This window comes from Lytechinus pictus, chromosome 5 (genome assembly GCF_037042905.1).
Source record: "Lytechinus pictus isolate F3 Inbred chromosome 5, Lp3.0, whole genome shotgun sequence".
In the NCBI taxonomy this organism is placed as follows: domain Eukaryota; kingdom Metazoa; phylum Echinodermata; class Echinoidea; order Temnopleuroida; family Toxopneustidae; genus Lytechinus; species Lytechinus pictus.
The window spans coordinates 11,425,646-11,451,597 of record NC_087249.1 but is presented as its reverse complement, the minus strand read 5'-3'; the positions used below and the strand labels follow the sequence as shown (position 1 = coordinate 11,451,597).

The 25,952-nt window shown below is 36.4% G+C and overlaps 1 protein-coding gene across 1 annotated transcript in view; it reads left to right on the top strand.

Moving 5' to 3' along the window:
* The first annotated feature begins 639 nt into the window (after window positions 1–639).
* LOC129262436 (multiple C2 and transmembrane domain-containing protein 1-like) overlaps window positions 640–25,952 on the top strand; it is a 57,391-nt gene continuing 32,078 nt past the window's right edge. Inside the window, exons 1-4 of the mRNA XM_064099809.1 lie at window positions 640–1,370; window positions 1,904–2,300; window positions 4,725–4,947; window positions 6,954–7,062. Of these exons, the coding sequence (XP_063955879.1) occupies window positions 1,305–1,370; window positions 1,904–2,300; window positions 4,725–4,947; window positions 6,954–7,062 (795 nt within the window). The 5' untranslated portion in view covers window positions 640–1,304. The remainder of the gene's footprint in view (window positions 1,371–1,903; window positions 2,301–4,724; window positions 4,948–6,953; window positions 7,063–25,952) is intronic.

Below are 25,952 nucleotides of genomic sequence, written 5' to 3'. Positions count from 1 at the left end.
ATATATCCAGGGCAGTGCCAGGGTATTTTGAGGGGGAGGGGAGGGGGGAGGTGGGGAGGGGGGAAGATGATCTGAAAGTGGCCTAATTTTCAATAATTATTTATTCTTGGTGAAGTGTTAAGGCTATCTTGTTTTTTTTTTTTACAACACCTTTGTTTTCTATTACTCTTTCTTTATTTTTTCCTATTTTTTAACTTTTGTAAAAATTACTTAGAAATTAAAGAAGCAGTTGCCCCTGCCTCCTCCCTGGTACCGCTCTTGGATATTTCATTTCTCTTTCCACATCAAATGAATAATCACTCATTGGCCATTTTTTTTTAAATATAAGATAAAGATAGCATCAATAAACCTGTCAATCTTTCATTCAATTGTGATTTTAATTGCTTATTGCGATGTGATGTTTCACATTGTATTTATTGATTTATTTTTGGTTATGAAAGACGAGAAGAGAGTCTAGGTTACTGTCTAGCTACTTCAAATACCAGCGCATTTTTTTTTTCTTCATGATATCAAATCCACCCTCAAGACCTCAAACCCGATAATATAATTGTATTTATTTTGTAACCACTGCTACCACTCTTCACTTTCACTGTGCCCCCATGCATACACATACATAATTTATCTGGATATTAAAGTCAGGGATTTTGTGATCCTACGCATCATACTATGCAGGTAAAGAAACAGTACTTCCATAGAGCTTGGGTATGTTTTAGTATCGGCTGGCCACCAAAAGTAATTTATGTTCTTCACCTCCAGTTATTCACACATAATTAGGGATTGATTTCATTGACTATCCCATCCACTCCGTTGGTTTTAGTTGTGACGTTGTCGTAGTAGTTCAGCGTTTGGATGTATCAACATCGAAGCATAGCGATGTTGTATGGATTCATTTCTGTTGCGGATTCGTGTAGATTCTGGTTGGAGCTGGCAGGGTGAAATTTGCAAATTGATTCGATGATTGTTTACATTGTACTTGGCAAGGGCTATCTCCTTTTTTGGATGCTTCTCGTGGAATGATGTAGATATTTCATGGAGGATTTGGATTTGAGTGGAGTTATTTTGGGGTTGTGTTGATTCACCGTGTAGCTACCGAGGCTGAAGTTCATTCAAGGCAGAGGCTTTAGGTTGTCAGGCCAATGCAATACCACATGGAAAATGCAGATTTCTGTCTCGATTGGATGTCTTCACTGCATGCATTGCTTTCAGTGAGTGTGTCTATGTCAAGTCAAGCCTGTCCTGTGTCGTACACACCTGAATGAGTACCTGAAAAGCTTCATGTTGGGATTGATGGCCCAGTAAACAAAATGTGTGTGTTTTCATGTGATGATGAGGACACATTCTCTGAGTTCTTTGGGAATTGTGATTTGTTGGTGAGTAAACTGCTCATTATAAAATCAGGTTCATATGTGAATATGGTGAATGAATCTTGGCAGCTCTGGGAAAATCTTGCACTGGAATCAATACGAGACAAATGGAGAACAAAATTATGGGTGATATGAAAATTGGAAGAAAACGGAAACGAAAGGGAGGGAGAGGGGGTGGAAGAGAAGAGGAGAGAGAGAGAGAACAAGAAGAGAGAGAGAGAGAACAAATAAACTTAGATGGGGGCAGGATGGGAATCAAATGAAAGAGTGAAATATACAGAGATATTGAAAGAAAGAAAAGGTGCAAAGTTTTGATTGATGGTGGAAAGAAAGATAAATCAATACGTATGTACATGAAGATTTGTATGATTATTACATTTGAGAAGAAAATTATTTTGAAAGTAAGATGATTCTTTTTCAAAACTTTACTGTGAGAATTGATAGCTCTCAGTTAATGTAATTAAGCATGAATAAAAGCATAAAAAAAAACCTATTCATACAAAATTCATACAATTTCAATTGTCATTGTATCTTTGCAGCCAGCAGCAGTTCGTAAACGCCTTATGGATAAGAAGCATGGAGACCAGTCCTCCTCCGCTCCCGAATCCAGCCCCCACCGGACGACATCCCTGCCCCTCACCAACCAAAACAACAACCAACAACACACCTCAGGGGGCAGCGAAGACGACTACCATGGTAGGCGGAGCCGGGGGTCGTCGCTTGGTGCTGTTACCATGGAAACCAACCAGCGGGGATCGGGGGATGATGCAATGGTAGGGGTGGATGGGGGGTTCTTGTCGACGCAGGGGATGAGCTTGGAGGAGATGGATGAGCGGGTGGCGGCGAGGTTCAGTGGGGTTCCTCAGCCGGGGCACTTCTACCGGTTAGAGGTCCATTTGAAGGAGGGACGGGATCTAGCAGTCAGAGACTGGAGTGGTAAGTATTAAAAGTTTGTAAATAATAATGATAAACAAAGCATTTATTATGTGCCATCTATCTAGCAAACTATCCTAAGGAATGAGAATCTTTGGAAAACTTAGTTAAAAGAGATTTTTTACTTGCAAGTCATAATTCCACCCCCTCTCCAAATACAATGTTTTACTGTATGAGCTGGAATTTTCATGATGGCTATATTTTTGTTAGTTAAAGAAGTCCAATATTTCTAAAATTCCCGCTTCTGCTTAATATAGCCTTGTGATTGTAAAAGTCATAGATTATAATTAAAAAAATGGAAATATTTGATTTTAGAGAAATAATTCACAAATGAAATATCTGTATGCTAAAATCATTTTTTTTTCTCATCACTTAGTATCCATCATTCACTGACAGTTACCGTGTAGTAACATTGCTTCTTAGCCAATCCAACAGGGGGTTCCAATGAACTGATCATTGATGGAAGCCTTCTTGAAATGTTGCCAAGATCTTGAAAATGGTAGTCAGATTTTATTAGGACCATGTGAGACCTATGGCTCGTAACACAAAGCTTGCCAATCATCGTAGATGAATATCATTATATTGATTGCATTTAGAACAAAGTACAATCCATCGCAACAATCAAACTCATGATCAATTGCTAACCTATGTGTTATGGGAACCTAGTATCAGTTTCTTCTACGTCCTCTCCTTACACTCCGTACCAGAAGCAATTCACTATTAAAGTGGTTGTTTCCTGATTGTGTTATTATGTTGATATCATAGCATAATAATTATTATTTCAGTATACAAATAGTGAATAGGCATGAGTGGGATGGTGCGAGATTTCGCATGAGGTGAAAGAAAGATGCTCTATTCAACGAGGCGTTAGCAATGTTGAATAGATCGTGTCTTTCCTTCACCGAATGTGAAATGTTGCACCATTGCACAAGTAAGAATATTCGCTATTTGTGTTAGTACAACGCCTCGGAAGTGAGTGACAATACAAACAATATTCCTTTTTTTCCTACATAAATCTATGAAAATAAAAGAGAAAATTTTGAAAGCAAAAGGAAAATCCTTTCAAACGCACATCTGATCCGCAGCAGCAATGTACACTTCAGCTAGTAAGCCCGGCCCTACACGTATTGCACCTGCATTTGCTAAGTACATGCAATACGTTGAATCATGTTGTAATAGTGACGTCACCTTTTCCCGACCCATGCAGCGGTACATTATGGACGGTACGTGTGCAACGGTACAATGTTTGACATTCAGCCTCTCATTTTTTCACGTACCACAAGCTAAGTAGACGTTGTACAATATGTATAAATCTGTCATTTCCGTAACAGTGCAATAGTCATCCCAAACTACATTTTATTCCAGGCTCATCAGATCTCTATTTCAGGATCCGGCAAGCAGGTTTATAAATCTAAGTCTTCTCCATAGCCGTACAATATCTTAAACCACCTTTCTTTCCAGGTTCATCGGATCCCTACATCAGGTTCAAGATCAAAGGCAAGCAGGTTTATAAATCTAAGTCTTCTCCATAGCCGTACAATATCTTAAACCACCTTTCTTTCCAGGTTCATCGGATCCCTACATCAGGTTCAAGATCAAAGGCAAGCAGGTTTATAAATCTAAGTCTTCTCCATAGCCGTACAATATCTTAAACCACCTTTCTTTCCAGGTTCATCGGATCCCTACATCACGTTCAAGATTAACGGCAAGCAGGTTTATATATCTAAGTCTTCTTCATAGCCGTACAATATCTTAAACTATCTTAAACCACCTTTCTTTCCAGGTTCATCGGATCCCTACATCAGGTTCAAGATTAACGGCAAGCAGGTTTATAAATCTAAGTCTTCTTCATAGCCGTACAATATCTTAAACCACCTTTCTTTCCAGGTTCATCGGATCCCTACATCAGGTTCAAGATCAAAGGCAAGCAGGTTTATAAATCTAAGTCTTCTCCATAGCCGTACAATATCTTAAACCACCTTTCTTTCCAGGTTCATCGGATCCCTACATCAGATTCAAGATTAACGGCAAGCAGGTTTATAAATCTAAGTCTTCTTCATAGCCGTACAATATCTTAAACTATCTTAAACCACCTTTCTTTCCAGGTTCATCGGATCCCTACATCAGGTTCAAGATTAACGGCAAGCAGGTTTATAAATCTAAGTCTTCTCCATAGCCGTACAATATCTTAAACCACCTTTCTTTCCAGGTTCATCGGATCCCTACATCAGGTTCAAGATCAAAGGCAAGCAGGTTTATAAATCTAAGTCTTCTCCATAGCCGTACAATATCTTAAACCACCTTTCTTTCCAGGTTCATCGGATCCCTACATCAGATTCAAGATTAACGGCAAGCAGGTTTATAAATCTAAGTCTTCTTCATAGCCGTACAATATCTTAAACTATCTTAAACCACCTTTCTTTCCAGGTTCATCGGATCCCTACATCAGGTTCAAGATTAACGGCAAGCAGGTTTATAAATCTAAGACCATCGTACACAATCTCAATCCGAGGTGGAATGAGGTCTTCTCCGTAGCCATCGAAGATGTCACCAAACACCTTTACATCCACGTCTTTGATTATGACATTGGTACTTCTGATGATCCTATGGGCAACGCCAAGTTTGACCTCATGACGCTTAAGACGGGCGAGTAAGTAATTTACCCCTAGGCCTCAGAATCTTTTTTCAGGAGCTTGGTTTCCAGGAATTTTATTACATTTTGATATAAAGAAAAGCCTCAAAAGGAAAAATCAGTTGATTCAATGAAAATTTTTATTTCACATGATAAAATATTTCAGAGATACTAGATAAATTGGAAATAAAACCTGTTGGGATTACAGAATTTAGTTGTAAAGTAGTTGGTACTGTTAATGATTTATAGTTTGAGTAATTGTAATATTCATCTTTAAAGTATGTTGTCAACATTTCTCATGGATCGCTTCATGCAGACTAGCATAGTCTAATCATGTGCTCAGTGTATGCATTGCCGATCTATGGATTCCATTATATTCTGAAAATATTTTCATGACATTTTCATAGAGATATTGCATACCTGCAGGGGATAAACCAATAAAGATCTGTCTTTCGTTAAAAAATGTGAGAATATGGTGTTGATAATGAAGAGCATTTTTGAATGACAGATGCCTTGTGGCTATTATCAGTTCTCTTCAAGACCCCTTCCCCTTTCCATCACATTGCATGCATATTGGATTTTAAATATTGATTTTAGCAAGGGATGCTGTTTTCCTCTCTAAAACAGTCCAAGAGATCAATAAGTAAGGAATGAAAAATCACATTATGATTTTCTTCGGAGATTGTGATCCCTCCCCCTTAGCTTTTTTTAATACCATTCTTATGATACACATTACTGATATATTTTCTAAAATCGTCTTTACTTATATTATCAATGTCTCATAAAAAATGTGTACTTGTTCAGCCATTAGATTATTTCACACCTTTTCCAGATAAGAAAAAAATGTATGTTTGATGTGAGCAAATATAATCCATTTCTTCCTAAAGGTCATAGGGTAAAGTGGAAATTGACACTGTTCCCTAACCTTCATTGTATACCAAAAATCCAATCAGAGTAGGTAATTATGTGTGTATCTATTCCAAGTATTTATGTACAGGAGGGATATATAGAAAAATATCTCACTTCATATCTACTTAATTCCATGCCTTTTGAAGGAAAGGATGGCTATATAGACAAATATCTCACATCATATCTACTTTATTCCATGCCTTTTGAAGGAAAGGATGGCTATATAGACAAATATCTCACATCATATCTACTTTATTCCATGCCTTTTGAAGGAAAGGATGGCTATATAGACAAATATCTCACATCATATCTACTTTATTCCATGCCTTTTGAAGGAAAGGATGGCTATATAGACAAATATCTCACATCATATCTACTTTATTCCATGCCTTTTACAGACCTGCCAACCAGTACGTTTTTGCAACCAAAATACCACAGTACGTTTTTTCTTTGAAATATGTTTTTTTTTTATACTAAATTGTAATTTATTGAGAAAAATAATCTCTATATGTCTCTATTTCATAAAACGTACACAAATATGGTTATTAGATCAATGTAATTTCAGGTAACTTTTTTTTTTCAATCATTTTGTTAAAACCAGGGTGAAGATATACACATGTTCTAATGTAGTTTTTTTTCATCTGCAAGAGCAGTGCGCATTTTAGCTTGCATGCAGCCTAAGCGCCGCGATGAGCGAGTGCACCAAGCATTTTATTATGAAATACACTTTTTTGGGGAAAAATACAGTTTTTTTATCACAGAATACAGTTTTTCATTCACAGAGGTTGGCAGGTCTGCATATTTATCTTACACGGTGAAAATACTGATTTTTTGTCAAAATACTTATTTTGGGGGATAAGAATACTGAAAATGCAAAATACAACTTGGCAGCTCTGCTTTTAGAAGAAAAAGTAATTGATTAAAAGGTAAAATCTTGGTAATCTGGGAAGATTTTCAAAAATCTGAATTGCCAGGCTTTACATTATGTCCTATCAGTGTATGTATCACAGAAATAAGATCAAGCCTTGAACAAAACTTAGGCATTGTGTAACATTGTTGAATTCAATGATCCTTTACAATATGAACCTGATTTCTGTTTTATTCACGCAATTTAGACCCACAGAAGTAAAGTTGGACCTATCAGATGATACGACCGATGAGTACCTAGGCTATATTGTATTAGTCTTCTCATTGATACCAGTGAATGAAGGGGAATATGCTGCTGTGAGTAATGTTATTTTGTTTATTTAATCAATTAATTTATTTATTCATCTGTTTATTTATGTGTTTATTTAATTTATTCATTCATTTTTATTTATTCATTCATTCATATTTATTCATTGATTGATTGCTTAATTGATTGCTTGATTAATTTATTAATTGATTAATTAATTAATGCCACTCAATGAGGGAGAATATACTGTTGTAAGTTAATGCATTGTATTTATTTGATTAATTTATTCATAAGTTATTCATTTATTACCAGTGATTGAGGGCCAATATGCTGCTTTAAGTTGTGTTTTTTGCCTATTTTATCTAATTTCTAATTAATTGATTTATTATTAACTAATTCATGATACCAGTATTATGAGTGAGAATATACTGCTGGGCAATTCTGTATAATAATCAACCTGTTTGTACATCCGACCCCCATTTTTCTCAAGTTTTAGTTCACTTCATAAACTGACCAAGTCATGATCATTTGAGAGCATTACAGACTGTCAAAAGAACCAGAAATCAGAGACAGAAAATTTCATGAAGATCCCACATACACGGGGTCAGGCGTACATATTTTATGGAATTGCCCTGCTTATGAAAATTATTCGCCATTTTGTCTCATTATGTAAAAAGAAGAATCTTATCCAAAATTTACAAATGGTAAGTGTCAAAGACTACATATATATTTTTTTTTTGGGGGGGGGAATAGAATATATAATGTTTGCTGAGAGAGTTTGTATTTGTATTTTTTTTTTTCATTTTTGAAAGTTTAAGGAGCTGCATCAGTACATGCAGGTGCTGTGTTTGTTGAATTTCAATTAAAGGTACTTAAAAGTAAGAGTCCATTTCAGTGTAGACAAAATGGTGGGGGTACATGTATGTTGAAATACTGATGTAAAAGACACAGTGGGAATTGTGCTGAAAGATGAGCAACAAACAATTGTTTAAGTGTCCTTTATGATTGTATTTCAATTAAGTTTTAGGAATAATTTAAGAGCTATACCACATCTTGAACTTCTAGGAGTAAGTTTGAAACAAGTCTACTTAAAGATAATGTTACATAATGCGACAAGACCCCCCCCCTCCCCCATATAAAGTGGTCAGTCCTTTGTTTAAATGAATATTCAAGAACACACTGCTCATAAATGGTTACATGGTGGATTTTTTTTAAGTTCCACAAGAAAATTGCGATCTTGTTTTTCAGATGAACAAACCTTGGATGGATTACAAACAATGGCTTCGTCCTCCAGCTATCATTTTATAAACTCCAAGGCAGCATTATACTCGGGATTCAGCTCGGCACTTAATCTTACCCATGCATAATATATGGATATACCTTTCTAACTTGAAATTCATCCTGTCAACCTGTTATTTGAAATTCATGAAACACTTCTCTCTCTGTCACTGACTTGGGTTGTAAAATCCCCAGTGCTTCTTTTCTCCTACAGCCTCTCAATCAAACTAGAAATTTCATCTTAAACTGAAATTCAGTGATTTTACATGAGGGGGTTTTTACATCTACCTGGTCGGGAAAAAATAACATGTATTTTTTTACATGCGAAAGCAATTTACTTTCCAGGGAAAAGGTATTTTTGTCTGGGGCTGCTGGTCAGCTAACCAACCCCAAATTTGCTGCATCATATTTCAGCTTATATTGAAACCTATAGGAGTTTCAGGAGCTCTTTTTTTTTTTGTTTCAAGAGCTTTGAGGTCAAGAGCTTTGAGGGATATTTTGGTGGTGAATTTACCCAGAGGCTTTGTATATTTTTTCCCTGGTACTTAACGTTATTTAATTTCAAAACTGAGGATTTTTGCAGGGATTTGTTAAAGCTTGCAGGTATATTTGCAGTGCAAGAGCAGAATACAGAAAATATCAACTTTGCATAACTGCTTAACTTGATTTTTCAATGCGAGAATCATGTTTTCTGCTCATGAACTGTAAAGCCTGGCGAATACTTCGTGATCCGTTGCACTCTGATTTTCAAAGAAATTGTAATAGCACAAGTTTGATATCAACATGACTTATTTACGATCAAAGTTCCCATTAGTGACGTGAATGCTGTAATTTGAATTCCAGTCTATTCCGAGCCTCCATGAAAGAAAAAAAAATGAATTAAATTCCAAATTGTAATGATGTCATCGTCAGCTGCGACTTTAAGCCGATTTGGACCTGACTCACTAGAAGTTTTGAAGCAAAGTAGAATTCTCATTATAGTATTCCTAGCATAAGCCAAACTTCAGATGAGATAATTTTACTCCTGAACTTTCATATTCAAATGCAAAATATGATAGGTTAAAAATGGCGTCATAGTTGGGTCTTGTAGTTTGTGGTGGGCTTAAGAAATTATATTGTCGTTGAGATCGTAAAAGCACAATGGAAGTATTCAGTATTTTGAGGTCTGAACAAGTTTTTATAATTTGCGCGTGTTGTTTCTGTTTCGGCGGGTGTGAACTTATCAATAGGTTAGCAAGATCCCTTATAGGTCATTGGGGATATCTTATTTTGCATAATTGAAGTCAATGATCTGATTAGGCAGATATAAGGTTTCTTCTGCGCCCTAAACAAGAAGGTCGTGAATACATTAGATTTCTTGAAATAGTAGTTTGCTATATTTCATTTTTTTGAGTGGGCAGCTCTATCTTTTTCTTTGCAATGGCTATTACAATTTAAGACTTTTCTACTCTGTATCAGAAAAACATTATGAGTTTTAATAAAAGCATGGAATTTCTTGATTTAATCAAACAACATTTTAGTGATGATATTGTATTATGTTGGGGGGCAAGGAGATGTTTTGACATGGTTCATTTCACATTGATTCTATTTCATTTTATACTGTTTATTTTTCCTCCCCCCATTTTTTCATATTTGAAATTTTCACTACACTTACTGTTGACAGCCATCCGAAATGCAGGCGCAGGCAGCACACAGTGCTTGTGTACTGTAATGAAAACTGCTGCAAAAGCGGAGGAAGAATTTACCCAAAACAGGTCTAAATTTTGCAAAGTAATATGCAGCAAATTTCTCTCCCCACCTCCTATTCGTTTGCCACAGAGATTGATTTCGATGTCCACTTTTTCCTGTGAGGCATTGCAACTTTTGGCCTGTCCACTGCAACCGATAGGTGGCACACTGCATTGTGAATCCTCCAAATTCTTTTTATTTTTCTTGATCTTGGGTCCGTTTCATAAAACTTGTTACAATAACAAATTTACAATAACAGTTATAAGCCACTGAAATCCTTCAATCTGATTGGCTGATACTATATTTGTTATAGAAATCTTGCATTTGTTATTATAACAAGTCTTTATGAAAAAGAGCTCTGGACTCTAGATGATATCATATATGACAGCAATTACAAACATTCCCCGCCCTTTAATTTTGAACAGAAATGATATTAAGCAGTAAATTAGTGCAGTTAATAGGCCTATATATCATTCTAAGTGTATACATGAAGTGTCATTCTGCAGCCACCCATCAATGTGCACCTTGTATTTCTCTGTTCCTGATACACTGTAATAAATTGGGGTGTTAAACCTGACACCTGCTGACGTCCCTAGAGGACCACACCACACCCTGAGGTGTAAAAATTACATCCTAGAGATTAAACATTACACCAAGGAGTGTAAAAGTAACAATAACTCATATTGTATAACACCTTTGGTTGTTGAACTAACACCACAAATTAAACATTGGAGTAACATGATTGGTGTAAATGAAGTCCTTTATATACACCATTTATTAACTGAACACTGCAGTGTTTGCTTTGCAGTATACCCTCTCTATGCCCCCTTGGATCCATTCAGTTCGATGCACATGGTTTGATGTCTGATAAATAATCCGAGGCCCATCCATCAGAACCTGTCGGTGATGTTTCCATTAAGAAGACAAGCGATTGAGGCAGTGGCGTACCTAGGATTTTCCACAGGGGGAGCAAAACCGTCCGCTCAAAAATTTGACAAGCAAAAAAAAAAAAAGGTCTTCAATAAAGGATTTTGTACCAGACTAAAAATTTGACAAGCAAAAAAAAAAAGGAAAAAAAAGGTCTTCAAGCTCGTCAGGGGGGGCAAAAAAGGTCTTTCAAGCTCGTCAGGAGGGGCAGGGATACGTCCTTTGCATGGGTTGTGGTTCACCCCCCCCCCCCCCCCCCGTAGGTACGCTAGTGGATTGAGGCAGTACCCCTATGTGACTTTCAGGGCCCTGTGACAAAGCTTTGCGATTGATGATATGGCTGATTTCTATAATTGATTGCATTGATTATTTTGTATGATCAATTGTAAAAGTCGATAATTGATCACTATTGAAGCTTAATGTAACGGAGCCCAGGTCAATTCAGGCCTAATCCCATCTCAAAATGACTATCAGTGACCACCTTCAGGAGCAACCTGAAAACATACCTGTATAACGGTGCTTTTTAGCGGATAACCATCTATGTATTCATTGTATAAAAAAGCATCTAATTAAGATGGAAAGTGCGCTATATAAATCATATTTATTATCATTATTATCATTATTTATTTGTTGAGCCCTGCTCACAATAAGCACTGAGGATGAATTCTTTAGTGTTTGTACTGATCATGGAATAGCCGATAAGTTGTCATCACTGTAATGGACACCATCTCCTGGGTCGTTTTGGACATTTTGATTGGAGGGTTAATCTTTGTAAATTTCAGAAAATTGTGAATACACATATTGTATGGGGCCTTGATTATTTCATGGACCTTCGGATCCATTGTTTATGAAATGTTGAACCATAGAGGAACTTAAAACATGGAGAATATAAAGAGGAGTGGAAATGAAAAAGAGCATAATGTACAAATGTCCTAAAAACTGAAGTTCTTTTTGAAAACCTTTGTGAAGATAGAATTTTATTGATATTTAAAAATATATAGGTGCTAGTGTATAGACTGGGGGGGGGGGGGGCTTGGGGGACATCGCCCCATAAAACAGTTTCTTGACCAAGGAAAAAGGAGAAAAAAAAAAAAAAAAAGGGGGAAATATAATATGATCTTTCTCTGGATATTATGTCAAAATCTATCCAGAACTTTGCCGCATACACCATTTCTGGCTCCCTTGAAATTTTTTGCTCATGATGATAATGAATATAGGACTACGAGGCTATATGTGATAGGGTGATCACATCAGATCCCAAGAGATTTGCAGTGATTACTGCGGACAGTGACAGATGAAAGATACCATCCAAATTACATGACGAGAATGGTGTTGGAACATACATCCAGGTGTCCCTATGTAATTCAGACAGTGTCAATGTTTACACTTTGCTCAGCAGTGACATATGGGGGATTGCATCAGAAATGCTAATTACTATGTAAATAGGTGTACTGTGATTGATTTGCTTGAAGGTATCATACAAGTGCGTCTGAAATAAATGGAGATATACAAATAAAAATTTTATTAAAAAGAATATTCATGAAAGCACCTTATAGTGGCAGCTATGCTAAAGCTAGGGTAATGATATCAGCCCTTATATATATACTATTAGTATTATGCTCTATATAAATATTGCAGGTTATTATTTGCCTAGAAATTGGGAGAGTGTTTACAGGAAATGTGATATTGCCATTTAAATAAAGTTTATTGTAGTAGATTTTGATGAAAACTTTATATAGAAATATCTTAAGATGCTTAACAGAATTAGTTATTTCAAGTAAAATATTGCTGACATGCAGGGGATGGAATGTCAATTTTTCTATCAAGTGATTGACCCCCCCCCCCTCCCCCTGCATCATAATAATCATTTGTCTTTTTATAGACATTTGGTGTTATCAGTTTCCATTGCCTTCCAATTTGGATTAATTGAATTGATTTTAGGTCAGCATTGTCTTGCCACATCTGCATATGTCACTCCCCAATTGTGGAACATATTCCCACACTCAATCACCTACAGTCAGTAGTTTAAAACACATGTGAAGACTTATCTTTTCAATAAAACTTGCAATATCAAGTTTTTTCATGAATGAGGAAATCAACTCTTTTATTTAATATCCATATATTTTTATTGATCTTTTACAGCTTACTTATTTTGTTTTTATTATTCTTAATTTACCTTTTCCTCATTATCTTATGTACATGTATTTAAATTTTCATTGCCTAAGTATTCTTGCCTATACACATATTTCTCATGTCAGTTTTTACAAAGGTGTATTGCTTTTTAATGTTTGAAATATGTAATGAGTCTTTTAATTGTTTTTACTTTGTATGCATGACCAATTCAGCCATTTGGCTGCGACTCATGTTTTTAATAAACCTTGAATTGAATTGAATTCATTTATTTTGTTATGCATGTTAGAATGTATAATTATAGTAGTTGCGCAATAAAAATTCTTTTTAGTATTATCATTATATGCATCACTGGTGGAGAGGCTACGCATCACAACTATTATCCACCTTACTGTAAAATCTCAGCAGTGAGAATGTTCCCCATGGTGATGGTCAACATCCTCATGTTCTCAACTCTGGTAGTTTATTAGGAACTCCCTCCGATGCCATGTTATCAAACCATGCATGAAGACTTCTTCTTCCAATATTATCTTGGCATACCCCTTTATCTCATCATGTATCCTTTAATATAAAGATTGCTTGACTGGGATGCAGACTATGTGATCAAAGCAAGCATGAAGACACTTACCTCTAAGACACCATTCTCATTATACTTTCTAAAACTGGTTTACTGGAAACCGGTTGACGAAACCAGTTTGGAAGATCGCTTTGCTAGCGTCCCCATTTGATCACCCGAAAGTGGTTTTCAAAATCATTTCAAGACCGCTTCGACCATTCTCATTACACGTTAAACTAGTTTCCACTAAACTAGTTTTAGGACAGTAGTGAGAACAGTGTCTAAGGCCCCGTTCTCATATACTTTCTTGAACCAGTTTAGGAAACCAGGAATAGAAGATCGCTTTGCTCGTGTTCTCATCACCATTTCCTGAGCTGGTGTCTAATGCCACTTCAGGTTAAGCGATCTTGCTGCTATGGGAACCCTTTTGGTGGAGTCACTTATTTCATGAGGAATTTTAAACTGTAATGCAGGCCTTCTTCACACAGTGTGTACTGAGTGGTGCGCCCAACATTCTTGTTCCGTTGGAAGATCACTTCGTGAAGAACAGTTGTGTCTTCCCCTGCACATAATGAGGCAAAGTGGTCTTGAAAACCACATTGCTTCCAAGACCGCTTCAAGAATTTCCATTACACGGTGGTCTGGTTTCCACTACACTGATTTCCACTAAACTAGTTTTAAAAAGTAGATGTGAACAGGGTCTTATATTTACTATCCTCGTACCTCTTAATACCTCCTCATCTGCTCCTCAATCCACTCACTTTTTGCCTTGTTGTCTTACCAAGCAGAATGACTATTCCTGTCAATGTTCTTTCCTTATTTCACCTGCTCTGTATAAACACTGCCTGCTTTCAAATGTATCATGTTTTCAAACTATAAGCTCAAAAACTTTCTTTTCCTTTAATCTTGCTTCATTATAAGCACATCTATTTTGGGGAAGGGGTATATCTACCCCCCCCCCCCTTTGATGATGAATGAAACAAAATAGTGTGACGGTGGGAATCACCTCAACAACCCTTGACATGTTCTTCCAAAGTGAGATTGCTATAATCTAGGCGGAGGTTGCAGCTTCATGTACAGTTGTACCCCGGGGGGGGGGGGGGGGGGGGCACTCAGTATATAATGCATAGTGGGTATGTGCCGCGGAGGGGACCCCCATTTTTACTCTCAAATTTCCGTTCCAAGGCATAGCATTTTTGTCTTATTGAGAAAAAGAACAAAGAAAGCCGCTCCAAAGCATAGCATTTTCTTCTTGTCGAGGAAAAAGAATAAAGAAATCCGCTCCAAAGCTTCGCATATTTTCCGTTACGCCGTTCCGGCCGTATTGATCTGCTACAATGAGCCGCAATTTTGGTGAAAAGCGGCCGCAAAGTGCTGTCCGACCAGATCGCCTCTGCGCTAGCGGACACGGCGGCCGTGCCGCCGGGCTAGCTGCATGCACGTTCCATAGGGATGCATACGCACTCACACGCTGGCGATCCGTTCCAAGGACCCCCGTTTTCACAAACATTTGTAGTTCCGAAGCCCGTTCCGAGGACCCTCCATTTTACAATAAGCCCGCTCCAAGGCCCCCGTTTTTTTATCTCGCCCGCGGCACAGACCTACTACTTTTTTGGTCGAGTGCCCCCCCCGGGAGTTGTACTCAAAAGTTAGTGAACCCCACCACAGGATGCACCCCTTCATGTTGAGAGTTGAATGTAGACAACAACACTACAATGTTCAGCGAGCCCAGAGAAACAAATTATATTGAATTTTATATTTGATTGCCTGACAATTAAATCTCTAAATATGGCAGAACTTGAACACTTTAAATATGTTTATTTTCTGGTGGGGTTCACTAACTTTTGAGTACTGTATGCCTTTATTGTTACCCTAAACGTAAGTGGTGAATCTGATGTTGCAAAGCAATCACTGCCAAGATACCTCTTGTCTTGCTTTAGTAGTCATTTTTTTTGTCTCGCCTGCATAGCAGAGACTAAAGGCGCCACTTTTCCGACGGCGGCGTCGTCAACATTGAAATCTTAACCAAGGTTCAGTTTTTGAAATGTCATCATAACTTAGAAAGTATATGGACCTAGTTCATGAAACTTGGACATAAGGGTAATCAAGTATTACTGGAGATCCTGCCTGAGTTTCAGGTCACATGACTAAGGTCAATGCTGCTATATCGAATCGTGATTCTCCTTCCGTTTTCTCTTATATGCCCCTTATTTTCTGGTCTGATTGAACACATTGTGTATTACACATCCCATTTTACACCATGCACTTCCATTGGCGTACTGTTATTAAACCAAGCATGTCTGTTCATTCATGCAATACCTAATTATGTCGATGATGTGCATCCATAGATCAGTCTTTGATAATGTATCATGCATGTGCAGGGGGCCGTTTTGGGACTCTTAAAAGGGGTTTTTCTTTACCCCCAAATATAATTATAAAAATGAATTGCATAACTAAATAAATTAATATTGAAAATAATAATGAAAAGTTGATATTTAATAAATTAATGAAATGAAAATAAAAAGAAATGTATGCAAATGAATAAATTGAAAAAAAGAAAGATATAAAAAAGTAACAAGGTAGAATTAAGTAGCATAAAATGAACAATAATATATATAAAAATATAATACTGATAAAATAATGGAGAAAGAGTTAATACACCCCTTAATTGTACCAGTCTCCTAAAATACAAATGATTTATAGGGGAGGGAGGGCAAAAAGAAAAATGGAACAGTAATATAAATTATAGTTAATCGAAGAATACAAAGATATCAGATGTAATGTCCACAAACACACGCTACAAATAAAGATAAATGTTTTATTCAACCAGTCAGAGTTGGGGTAGCATTCTGAAGAAGGTAAATAAAAATATAAAGGTAAACATAGAATTGAATACAATCTTAAATCTTAATCATGTGTGTCTTTAATTGCCCCTTGCCAGGGCAGGAAATAAATTTTATCTTTTAGCGGCTATTTTTTGTCACATTGTGGCGATTGCTGAATTTTGGGGGCTATTTCATTTCAATTTTACATACTGTAAAAACATATTGAATTGTTCTGTATGTTTGTGGCAGGTATTGGGCCTAAAGAAAGTGGTTGCTTCAAATCATTAAATTTCGGGGAAGTTTAAATGTGATTTTGGCAGTCGTGAGGGTGAAATCACCCGTTGCCTTCATGTATGTTGCCCCTCGCTCGTGAACAAAATGTTATGTAGGTCTTCACAGTGAATTTTCGTTTTAATTTCATTTGGTCTAATGCCGATTCGTCCAGTTGCCAGCTTGTCTACTATCATTTGGTCTACCATCAGTTCGTCCAATATCCAGATGGTGTAATTGCCATTTTGTCCACTCACCATTTCATCTAATAACCAGTTGGTCCAATAGCCATTTAGTCCGTATACCATTTGGTCTAATTAGACTATTAAAGTGTTAACTGGGCAAAATGAATGAAAATAAATTGGATATTAGACCAAATGTTTATGAGACGAAATGGTCATAGACGAACTGGTGATTAGATAAAAAAAATTATGATTAGACCGAATGGATATTGGACCAAATGGTTGTTAGACGAAATATTGATGGATGGAATGGCATTAGACTAAATGAAGGTAGACCATTTGGTGAGTAGACGAGTTGGCAGTAGACTAATTGGCAATTTACCAAATTTTCGTGGAGTTATTGGGCACTATTCACCATTCAGTCTTTGATTAAAGTACATGTATTCTCAGGAGCAGCAGAATAATTTTGAAGGGGGTGGGGGGTAGGTATAGCTGAGCTGAAAGTAGGGGCTGAACAAGTAGAAAATCACAATAAGATGGTAATTTTCATGTATACTAATAAGTGACAACAGTGGGGTGGGGGATGAAGCCCCTCGACTCCCTGTTTTGCTGCCCCTGATCCTGGCATCCACTCTATCACTTAGGACTGTGAAATGGATTTGTAATCAAGATTTCCGTAATTGAAATTGGCCTTTTGATTGAAGATTTTCTAATCAGGAAAAAGGAATCTGTTCGTGGCTTGAATACACAAAGATGTCTGCCTGTCATTTTTAATTTAAAAGAAAACTGAAAAACTAAAAGAAAATAAGGAAATATGTTTATCATCTCTAGTCAGATGTACCTTGCATTCTTGATCTATTCTTTGCAAATTGAGTTAGTCAAGTAATCTATTCCTGTGGTTGCTTTGAAATTGCTGTATGCCTATGAAGCAGTGACATTTTAGACCAACTACAGTATATACATGAAATATAGTAATATGTGGTCTTGGATTGTATTACTGAACAATTTCCATAAATTCAATCATTTCGACCACAATGTTCTCGTAAAATTTATCAAACTTCCACTATAAAGTCACAAATACAAATACAAACAATGAAGAAGTAACATTTTTGCAGAGCTCACCTTTGGGCAATTCCATAGGTTGGTGGACATGAGCTCAATGTGTCTTTGTACATATAGCCCATCTGAACCGTAACGTGAGTAACCACTTTATCTGCACCCCTAGTAAAAACCCTGTGTTCTTTATTTTTTGAATTATATACAAATTTGTCTCCCTAATATACTTCTTTGAAATGGATATAATCAACTTTCATAAAAGCCTTGCATGAGGACACTTTTCACTTATGTCCACTTTTCATTTTATGCATGTCCAAATCATGTAACATGAGTAACCGACACATTTCAAAGATTTGCCAGGAGCATAATGAAATTTCCCAAGTTTTGTTTTTATACAAAGGATAGTCAGACTGCGTACTATGTTGTGATAAAGAGATGTTTAGTTCCTATCAATAATAATGGAGTTACAGCTCCAAGTATGAGTCAAGGTATCTCCAAATGTAACATGAGTAACCGTGGAGTAGCCCCTTTTGTTTTTTACAATATCAGCTTCCGATCGCACCTCTCTTTCTATTTGAAATATTTTGGTCACTTGAAAATGGTATTGTGTGTATTCTCTGGCAATGGTTGGAAATTTATCAAAATCACTGATCAGCTATTTTTAACCATTTTATGTTATTTTGTCAAGATAGAATCCATAGACATTGTGTATTTGGCCACTCTTCATCACCTTTCTATTCAAATTCTCTGTGGAAAGATTTTGCAAAGTTCTAAGCATATTGAAATCATTTTCCGATGCGTAAATGCGCCTGATCGGTAATACAAGGTGGGTTGGTAATACAACCACTCACTGTATAACAGTAATCTACAATTGGACTGCATTTGTTCCCAGATACCGTGTGACTTATTTCATGAATTTATGAAAGAAATCTTTTAAAGCAAATCGCCAAAGCTCGAGTGCCTCCTAGAAATTGGTCTCTGAGTGTGAGAGGTCACTGATTTACAGATTGGAAGGGCCTCCTAAACATTCCATGACCAAGAAAAAAAAAGAGAAAATGAGAGAGGAAGAGAAAGTGTGAAATTATCTTTTATTTTCTGAATATTTTGTCAAAATCATCTATAACAAGATCAGAGTTTTGTATTAAATATTTTAAAATTTTTGTTTACAGTATTCTTAATAAAAATTCCCCTCCCTCTCACCCTACGCCATATCTTGCCCCTCAAATTTATGGCTCTCCAGAGGCTGCTGTGATTGAAATGGAGGAAGGCAAAGTGGCTACATTCAAGTGGTGGCCATTTGACACTTGACTGTTTTCAATGAGCATTCGATTGAAAAATTTATTCGATATCTCATAATGGTGCATAATTATTTACTCCCCCTTCCCATTGACCACTATTGCATACAAACAGCTATGTTCATGATTATTTTCCCAATTAATTACTGACTTTAGTCAACATTCTCAAGGTCTTGATATGATTCTGCATTGTAAAATCATGTTAAGAATGACACCAGTTAGTGTTCTTTGAGAGGACCACTATTAGGTGTTAAGATGACACCCTCTAACACTTTGGAATTTGTATTTATAGCATAGTAATTACAAAGAATGATTTATAAAGCTTGCTATGGAAAAGAGTCTCTCGAGGTTAAATTCGATTTAAGCCATGGTTCGGAAAGAACACAGTGTCCCACAGTGTGTTCTGCAGTGTGTTCACAGTGTGGAAGACAATATGAAATTACCTTCACACTGGTAAATTTGAGCATTTCAACTGTGTGAATCGCATATTCACACAGTCGACAATGTGAACACAATGTGAACAGTCAGACTGTTAAGGTGTCCACAATGTGAATATATCTTCACACTGTTGAATATGAGCATTTTAACAGGGTGAATAATATGTTAACATAGTCCACACTGTGAACATGCTGAGCACACTGTGTGGCCCTGTTTTTTCCACACTGATCTAGTCCACACTGTGAACTTGTGAAAAAAATTTCTTCACACTGTTGAATTTGAGCATTTTAACAGTGTAAATAATATTTACACATAGTCCATTATGTGAACACACTGTGATCACACTGTGTGACACTGTGTTCTTTGGAAGCAGGGATGACACTACCATTGGGTGTTGAAATTACACCATGAGATTAACAATTGAGTGTATAAATGCTGGTGTTGACCTTCTGAACACTGATGGTACAGTGTTAACACCATATGCCTAGTGTTTACAATGTGTATTATTCACCTTATATCTAGGGAAGATATGAAGTTTCTGGCATTTGAATATGAAAATGAAATGGAATGGTTTAATTTTATTCTTTAGGTTTTGTTTGTTTGAAACTTACATGTATCTAAACATGCTTTTGAGAATATCAAATTCTTAACATTTAAGGCTTGTACAAGGCAACTTGTCAAAAGTCTGTGCCGTGTCTCTTTGCATAAAGGCACTACATGTATGCATCTTTTGAAATAGGCTTTTCTGTATTTTCCAAAAGATGAAATGTGTGGATTTTCTATGAAAAGCCAAAGGGCCTAATGGCCGGAATTCACAAAGGTGGTTTTGAAAACCCACGGTTGAATCCATGGATTATGCAGATTTCCTGTATAAATTACGCTTAATTTAGCGCGTATCGGGCGTGTGTATAAAAATGCCCAATGCTGATGTGCGCTTTTGTCACAGCGCACCAAAGTGACACCTGTTACCATGGTTAGATATGCTTTTTTATTCATGAGTCCACTGTTTGAAGAGTGGACTCATTATTCAAAACAGTGGACTCATTAATAAAATAGCGTGGGTAACCAAGGCAACAGGCGTCAATTTGGCGCACTGTGACAAAAGCTCACTTCAGCATTGGACTTTTTTTTTATATACGCAGTAAAATAAGCGTAAGTTATACAGGAAATCTGCATAAACCATGGACTCAACCAGGGGTTTTCAAAACCACCTTTGTGAATTCGGGCCAATGAGTTTTGAGCGAGGATATCTTGTATCCTGTAAGAAGTCCCTCTTCTTTTTTTAGTTTCTTTGTTTTCATTGTCCCTCGTGTTCATGCTTCAAGCTTCTTATACCTTTTCTCTCTCACACATGTTCTCATAATTTGTTCTATTATTAGAAACCATATCGATTCAAGGCACTTTTATAACATTGTGCATTTGAAGAGCGCTTGTTTATTCGTATGTCGATTTTGAAAATAGCAAGTTCACTACTTTGTGGACTAGTCACCCGTGAAGTGGAAGCCCTTTCTGAGAATGACATGATGATAATAAGCCTCCACAATTCACACGACATAGGTATACTGGCCCCATCGACGTTATGCTCAATTTCACAGTGGGCTCAAGAAAGGAAACGTGAGGGGGGAATTATCTTCCGAGGGAAAGCTGAATGATTGTAGACACTAGACAGGATGTGACTATCTTGCAAAAAAAAAATAGAAGCACTAAACATCTTCAATTTGGTTGTAGAATGAAATTGAATGGAAAGAACTGGGGCCCGTCTTACAAAGAGTTGAGATTGATCGGATCAATCGCAACTATGGAAAGCCAGCAAAGTCAACATATAAATGCATGTTTGTTAAAACAAATTCTAGATATGAGTGTATATCCATAAATTCATTGATAGCAAGAGCATAGCAATATACCACATTTTGTATATATGATTATGTTAAATATTATTGATGTTGTTGAATATGATTATAATAATAATACATAACATTTATAAGGTGCTTACTACTGGTGTCTTAAATATTAGTTATAAATTTATGAAAATGAATTGTATCATTATTTATGTCATTTCTGTTCGAAATAAAATCTGAATCTGAATTGGAGAAGAGTATAGGAAAAGTGCATTTAATTGAAACAATATTTACTATTAGGTATTAGAATGTAAATCAAACTGAAAATCTTATACCCTGGCGGATTGAGAAAAAGAAATAAGTGAGAATTTATAAAAAATGAAAGAATTCAATACATGAATATTCATAGAAAAGAAGATGAAGAAATAAAACCACAAAAATAAATTTTCAGAGGGGCTTAAATCTCACAAAATTGATGTGAAATTGGCATGATTGTTTTGTATTTGAATATGGAACAGAAAAAAAATGGCTGAAGGGGAAGAAAGAGAGGAGAGAGCCAGTGTACATGTAACAAGAAAGTGAAGCAGAAATAGTGCAAATTATATTTACCGCTTATTTGGATGATTTTATGATAGTGCATTCGTCTTCTATATATTAAAAATGCATGGTAGATGTAGAGACAGTGATTTTCCATTTCAAAAAATGGTCTTTTCCGTTTCTGAAAATCTGTTATTCCGTTTCAACTTGATCTAAAAATGGATATTCTGTTTTGTCACTAAAAAAAAAAAATACACAGCAAAAACCCAAATTCCGTTTTGCAAAGGTGAATTCCATGATTTTCTGCATGATAAGTATAAGAACCAAACGGATTTTCCGTTTCTTTTGCCGGTAAAATGGAAAATCACTGTCCCTATAGATGCTAGCCTTGATTGAACACAATGATTTAATATTTCAGAGTTGATAATCAATGTTTGATCTCCACTGTCAGTGATAATGTTTTTGAGGCTTGTTGCAGTTTTCGGCAACTATATATCAGAGAATAAGACAGAAAGATAATGGTAAGTAAATATGAATGTGTTTAAGAATTAAGGAGTGTTCTATATTAGTATGTATCATAAATATAATTGATGTCTTAATATGCTTTGCGATTCGCATTGCTAATCCCATTTTTTTTTTGTCAGGACAATTAAGCAATGAGAAAGTATAATTACTGTGCCAGATGTGGTTGTAGATCATTACGTGCCCGTTCCAAGGAATCAATTTCATGTTTGCTATGAGTGATGTAGATGTAAGAGCAATAATCAGCGACACACTGCGCAATAGCGATGGGGTGCATTCGATGTCATAAGCCCCTCTTGTGTTTAATATTTCCCTCTTGTCTTTTAATATTTTGTCTCATATCAACACTAGAATGAGAACAGCTGTGTTAGCAATCAATAGCTGACGATGAATAATGGCCGTTGTTAGTTTGTCATTATGATTGGAGAGCTAATAAGTTAAGGAGCGCGATGTTTTGCCTCATTGTGCTTCCGTCTTTTCTGGTGTCAACATGTTGGATCCTGGTCTGTCTCGGAATTTCGAGAAAGGAGTTGCTACCAGTTGAATATTTGCGATTGTTCTCGGATTTTACAATTGCACATTTAATCCTAATCTGGACCATGTATTATTGGTTTAAAGTTGCTGTATAATCCAATGCTGTTTTGAGAAATTAAGTTTTAATTCCTCCGATTTGTTGCCTTCAATTTTACATTGATGAAAGTATAATCTGTCAAGTTACATGTACATGAAAAAAAAAACATGTTTATGAACGGAAACATAGTTGCAGAGGCTACCTTGGACTAGATGACTCTAGGAGTGCATTGTTCTAAGGCTTAATTCTAAACACTTCTTTTTTATTACTGTGCCTACAGAATGTATTGTGATTATTCAGAAAAGGAAATGTGATTTCTTCAACAGTATAGGCAACATATGGCTACCTGAGTTCTTGATTCTTTGGATGGCTGCATAGAACTATGATGTGTTTCATGAAGCATCTTTTGAGTGACTTTCACTGACAAATTTGTTCTGAGCCAATCAGATGCTAGGATTTCAGTAGCTTATAACAGTTGCCAGGAAAGCTCACCTAGTTTATGTTTTGTGAAAAGCCACATTAAAGAAGAGGATGAAAATTCCTTTGAATTATCATCTCAACATATCTTGCCAGAATTTGTTCTTATGGAATTTTTGTTTCTATTCCTTTTAAATGGAATTACACACTCGTTGAGACTGTGTTGTAATTGAGATTTCTAGAGAAAGCACCCTTGATTTGTTATTTGATTTGTCTGAGCTGTATGAATTGAACAAACAATGAAAATTAACACTGTCTCACTATGATTGATGGTATTATCCCATGATTTATTAATTTACAGGACAGCAATCTATGTGGTAATTCAACTCATCTGGAGTGCCTCGTTTCAAAAACATTCTCAGATAATGCACTAAGATTTATTCATGGAGCGTGCTGACATTCGGATTGGGATTTACCATTCTGTCTTCATGTTACTTGGCGTACAAGAGCCGCTTGTTGAACCTAAAGTCTCTTGATGTCAGATTTAATGTGCAAATTTATCATCTTTGGAAATGCATGGAGTGTGCTTTAATTTCTAATAGGGATCTCCAATCCTGTTCTTATATGTTGCGTCGATTGAAGCCTCATTACCAGTATCGTCTTAACTCTCTGATTGCCCAAACTTGTCAACTTCCAGGACACCAAGATGGAAAGCTTGGAGGGGAGAAAGCAAAGGCTTAAAAGATTATCCGATCAATCCTCGGATGATTTCCTAGAAGAAGCTGAGAATGCTTTGGGAGATAAACCTGCCCCTGCTATGTCCGCAGTGGCTGTTGTTACTACTTCTGCTGCTGCTGCTACGTCGTCACCCCCACCAACCAGTGGGGCTAGTAGCAGCTCGGGCCACTCTTCTTGGGTGAGTGGGTTTATCAGGGATAAAATTACATGGGGGCTCTGGGCAATTTCACCCTCCAAAATGCTCGAAGGAGCCCTGGAAATTTTTGAAAAGATCCCCCAAAGTCCCCATTCATTTCAGTGTTAAAGCTTATCCAATGTTGCAGATTTTATAGGCAATCTGTTGTGAAAAAATAGCCTCCGAAAATTAAATGTTTTGCCTGAGGTTTATAAGGTCGTTTTCATTTGAAAAAGTATTTAAATATTTGTAAACAAAGGGCCCTCCCCCCCAAAAAAAAATGTATTTTTGGTAATGGTCATTGTTTAGTGGTTCTGACTCGTACATTTTAATTAGAGTGGTCTTTCAATGAACTTTCAAAGTTCTTATTAGTCTTTCCATGATCTTTCGCCAGTCTGTCAATATTTTTGCTGAGATCACTGTTAGACTCATGAGAGATCATTGAAAGATCATTGAAAGACCAGGCAAAGTCCATGGAAAGAATTCTGAAAGATCAGTTGTTGCATAAAAGATCTCTGAAAGACCATTGAAAGATCTCTATAGGACCAGTCTAACACCAGTAAGACAAGAAATATCCATCAGTCTTTCAGAGTTCTTTGAGGGGTCTTTCTGAGCCATTCCACAGAGATGACAAATTTCAGTGATCTTGGAGACTGCTGTAAGACCTTGCCAATTTTTGGTCTTTGAAAGGTCCTTCAAAGGTCTCTCCTCTGTTGAATTGTTCAGTTGAAATATTTTTTTCTTACTCAATTTTTCAGTGACGTTTCCTTTTTTATTTGATTTATTTTCAAGCTTTGGCTTTGTCAATGAATGGACAACAAATTATCATCTCAGACTTGATATTATTGTACAAAATCCACTCCAGTCTCCAGAAAATGACTACGAGAGAAGCGGCTGGTTGATAACTGATTACGTTTCAATATGATGGAAAGATAATTATATGAATGTCGGCCAATTGTGAAGTTTACCGAGTCGGTTTGCTTTGTGAGCATATGGTTGAGATACTTGTGCACAGATGTGCTTGTGTAAAATAATTGAATTATAATTATAATAAGAAGTAGGTTCTTTTATAACAATTAAGGGTCTTTTATAAACGCCATTTGTAGAATTATGCATGACTTCACAAATAACTGGGATATTAATAACCAGCATAGAAGCAATTGAAAAATTGATGTTATTGAACAAAATAAGAGTAATTCACAGTGGCGTGGTGGGGCAAAAACTCTTTGAGTTGGCCAAACATGCCGTATGGAGCAAAATAAAGAAAAAATTGCGAGTGAGCAATTGTCTTTGTCATGAAGTTTGTGTAATTAAGTCCTTACACTAGACAGGAGATTTGTCGATATCCCAATCTCTGTACCCATCCATTCATTGAATACGGCAGATTGTGATTACAAGAGCCATTCATGTAGAGCATGATTATTGCCTGAATATTGATTTTTCAGCTGACTTTTAAT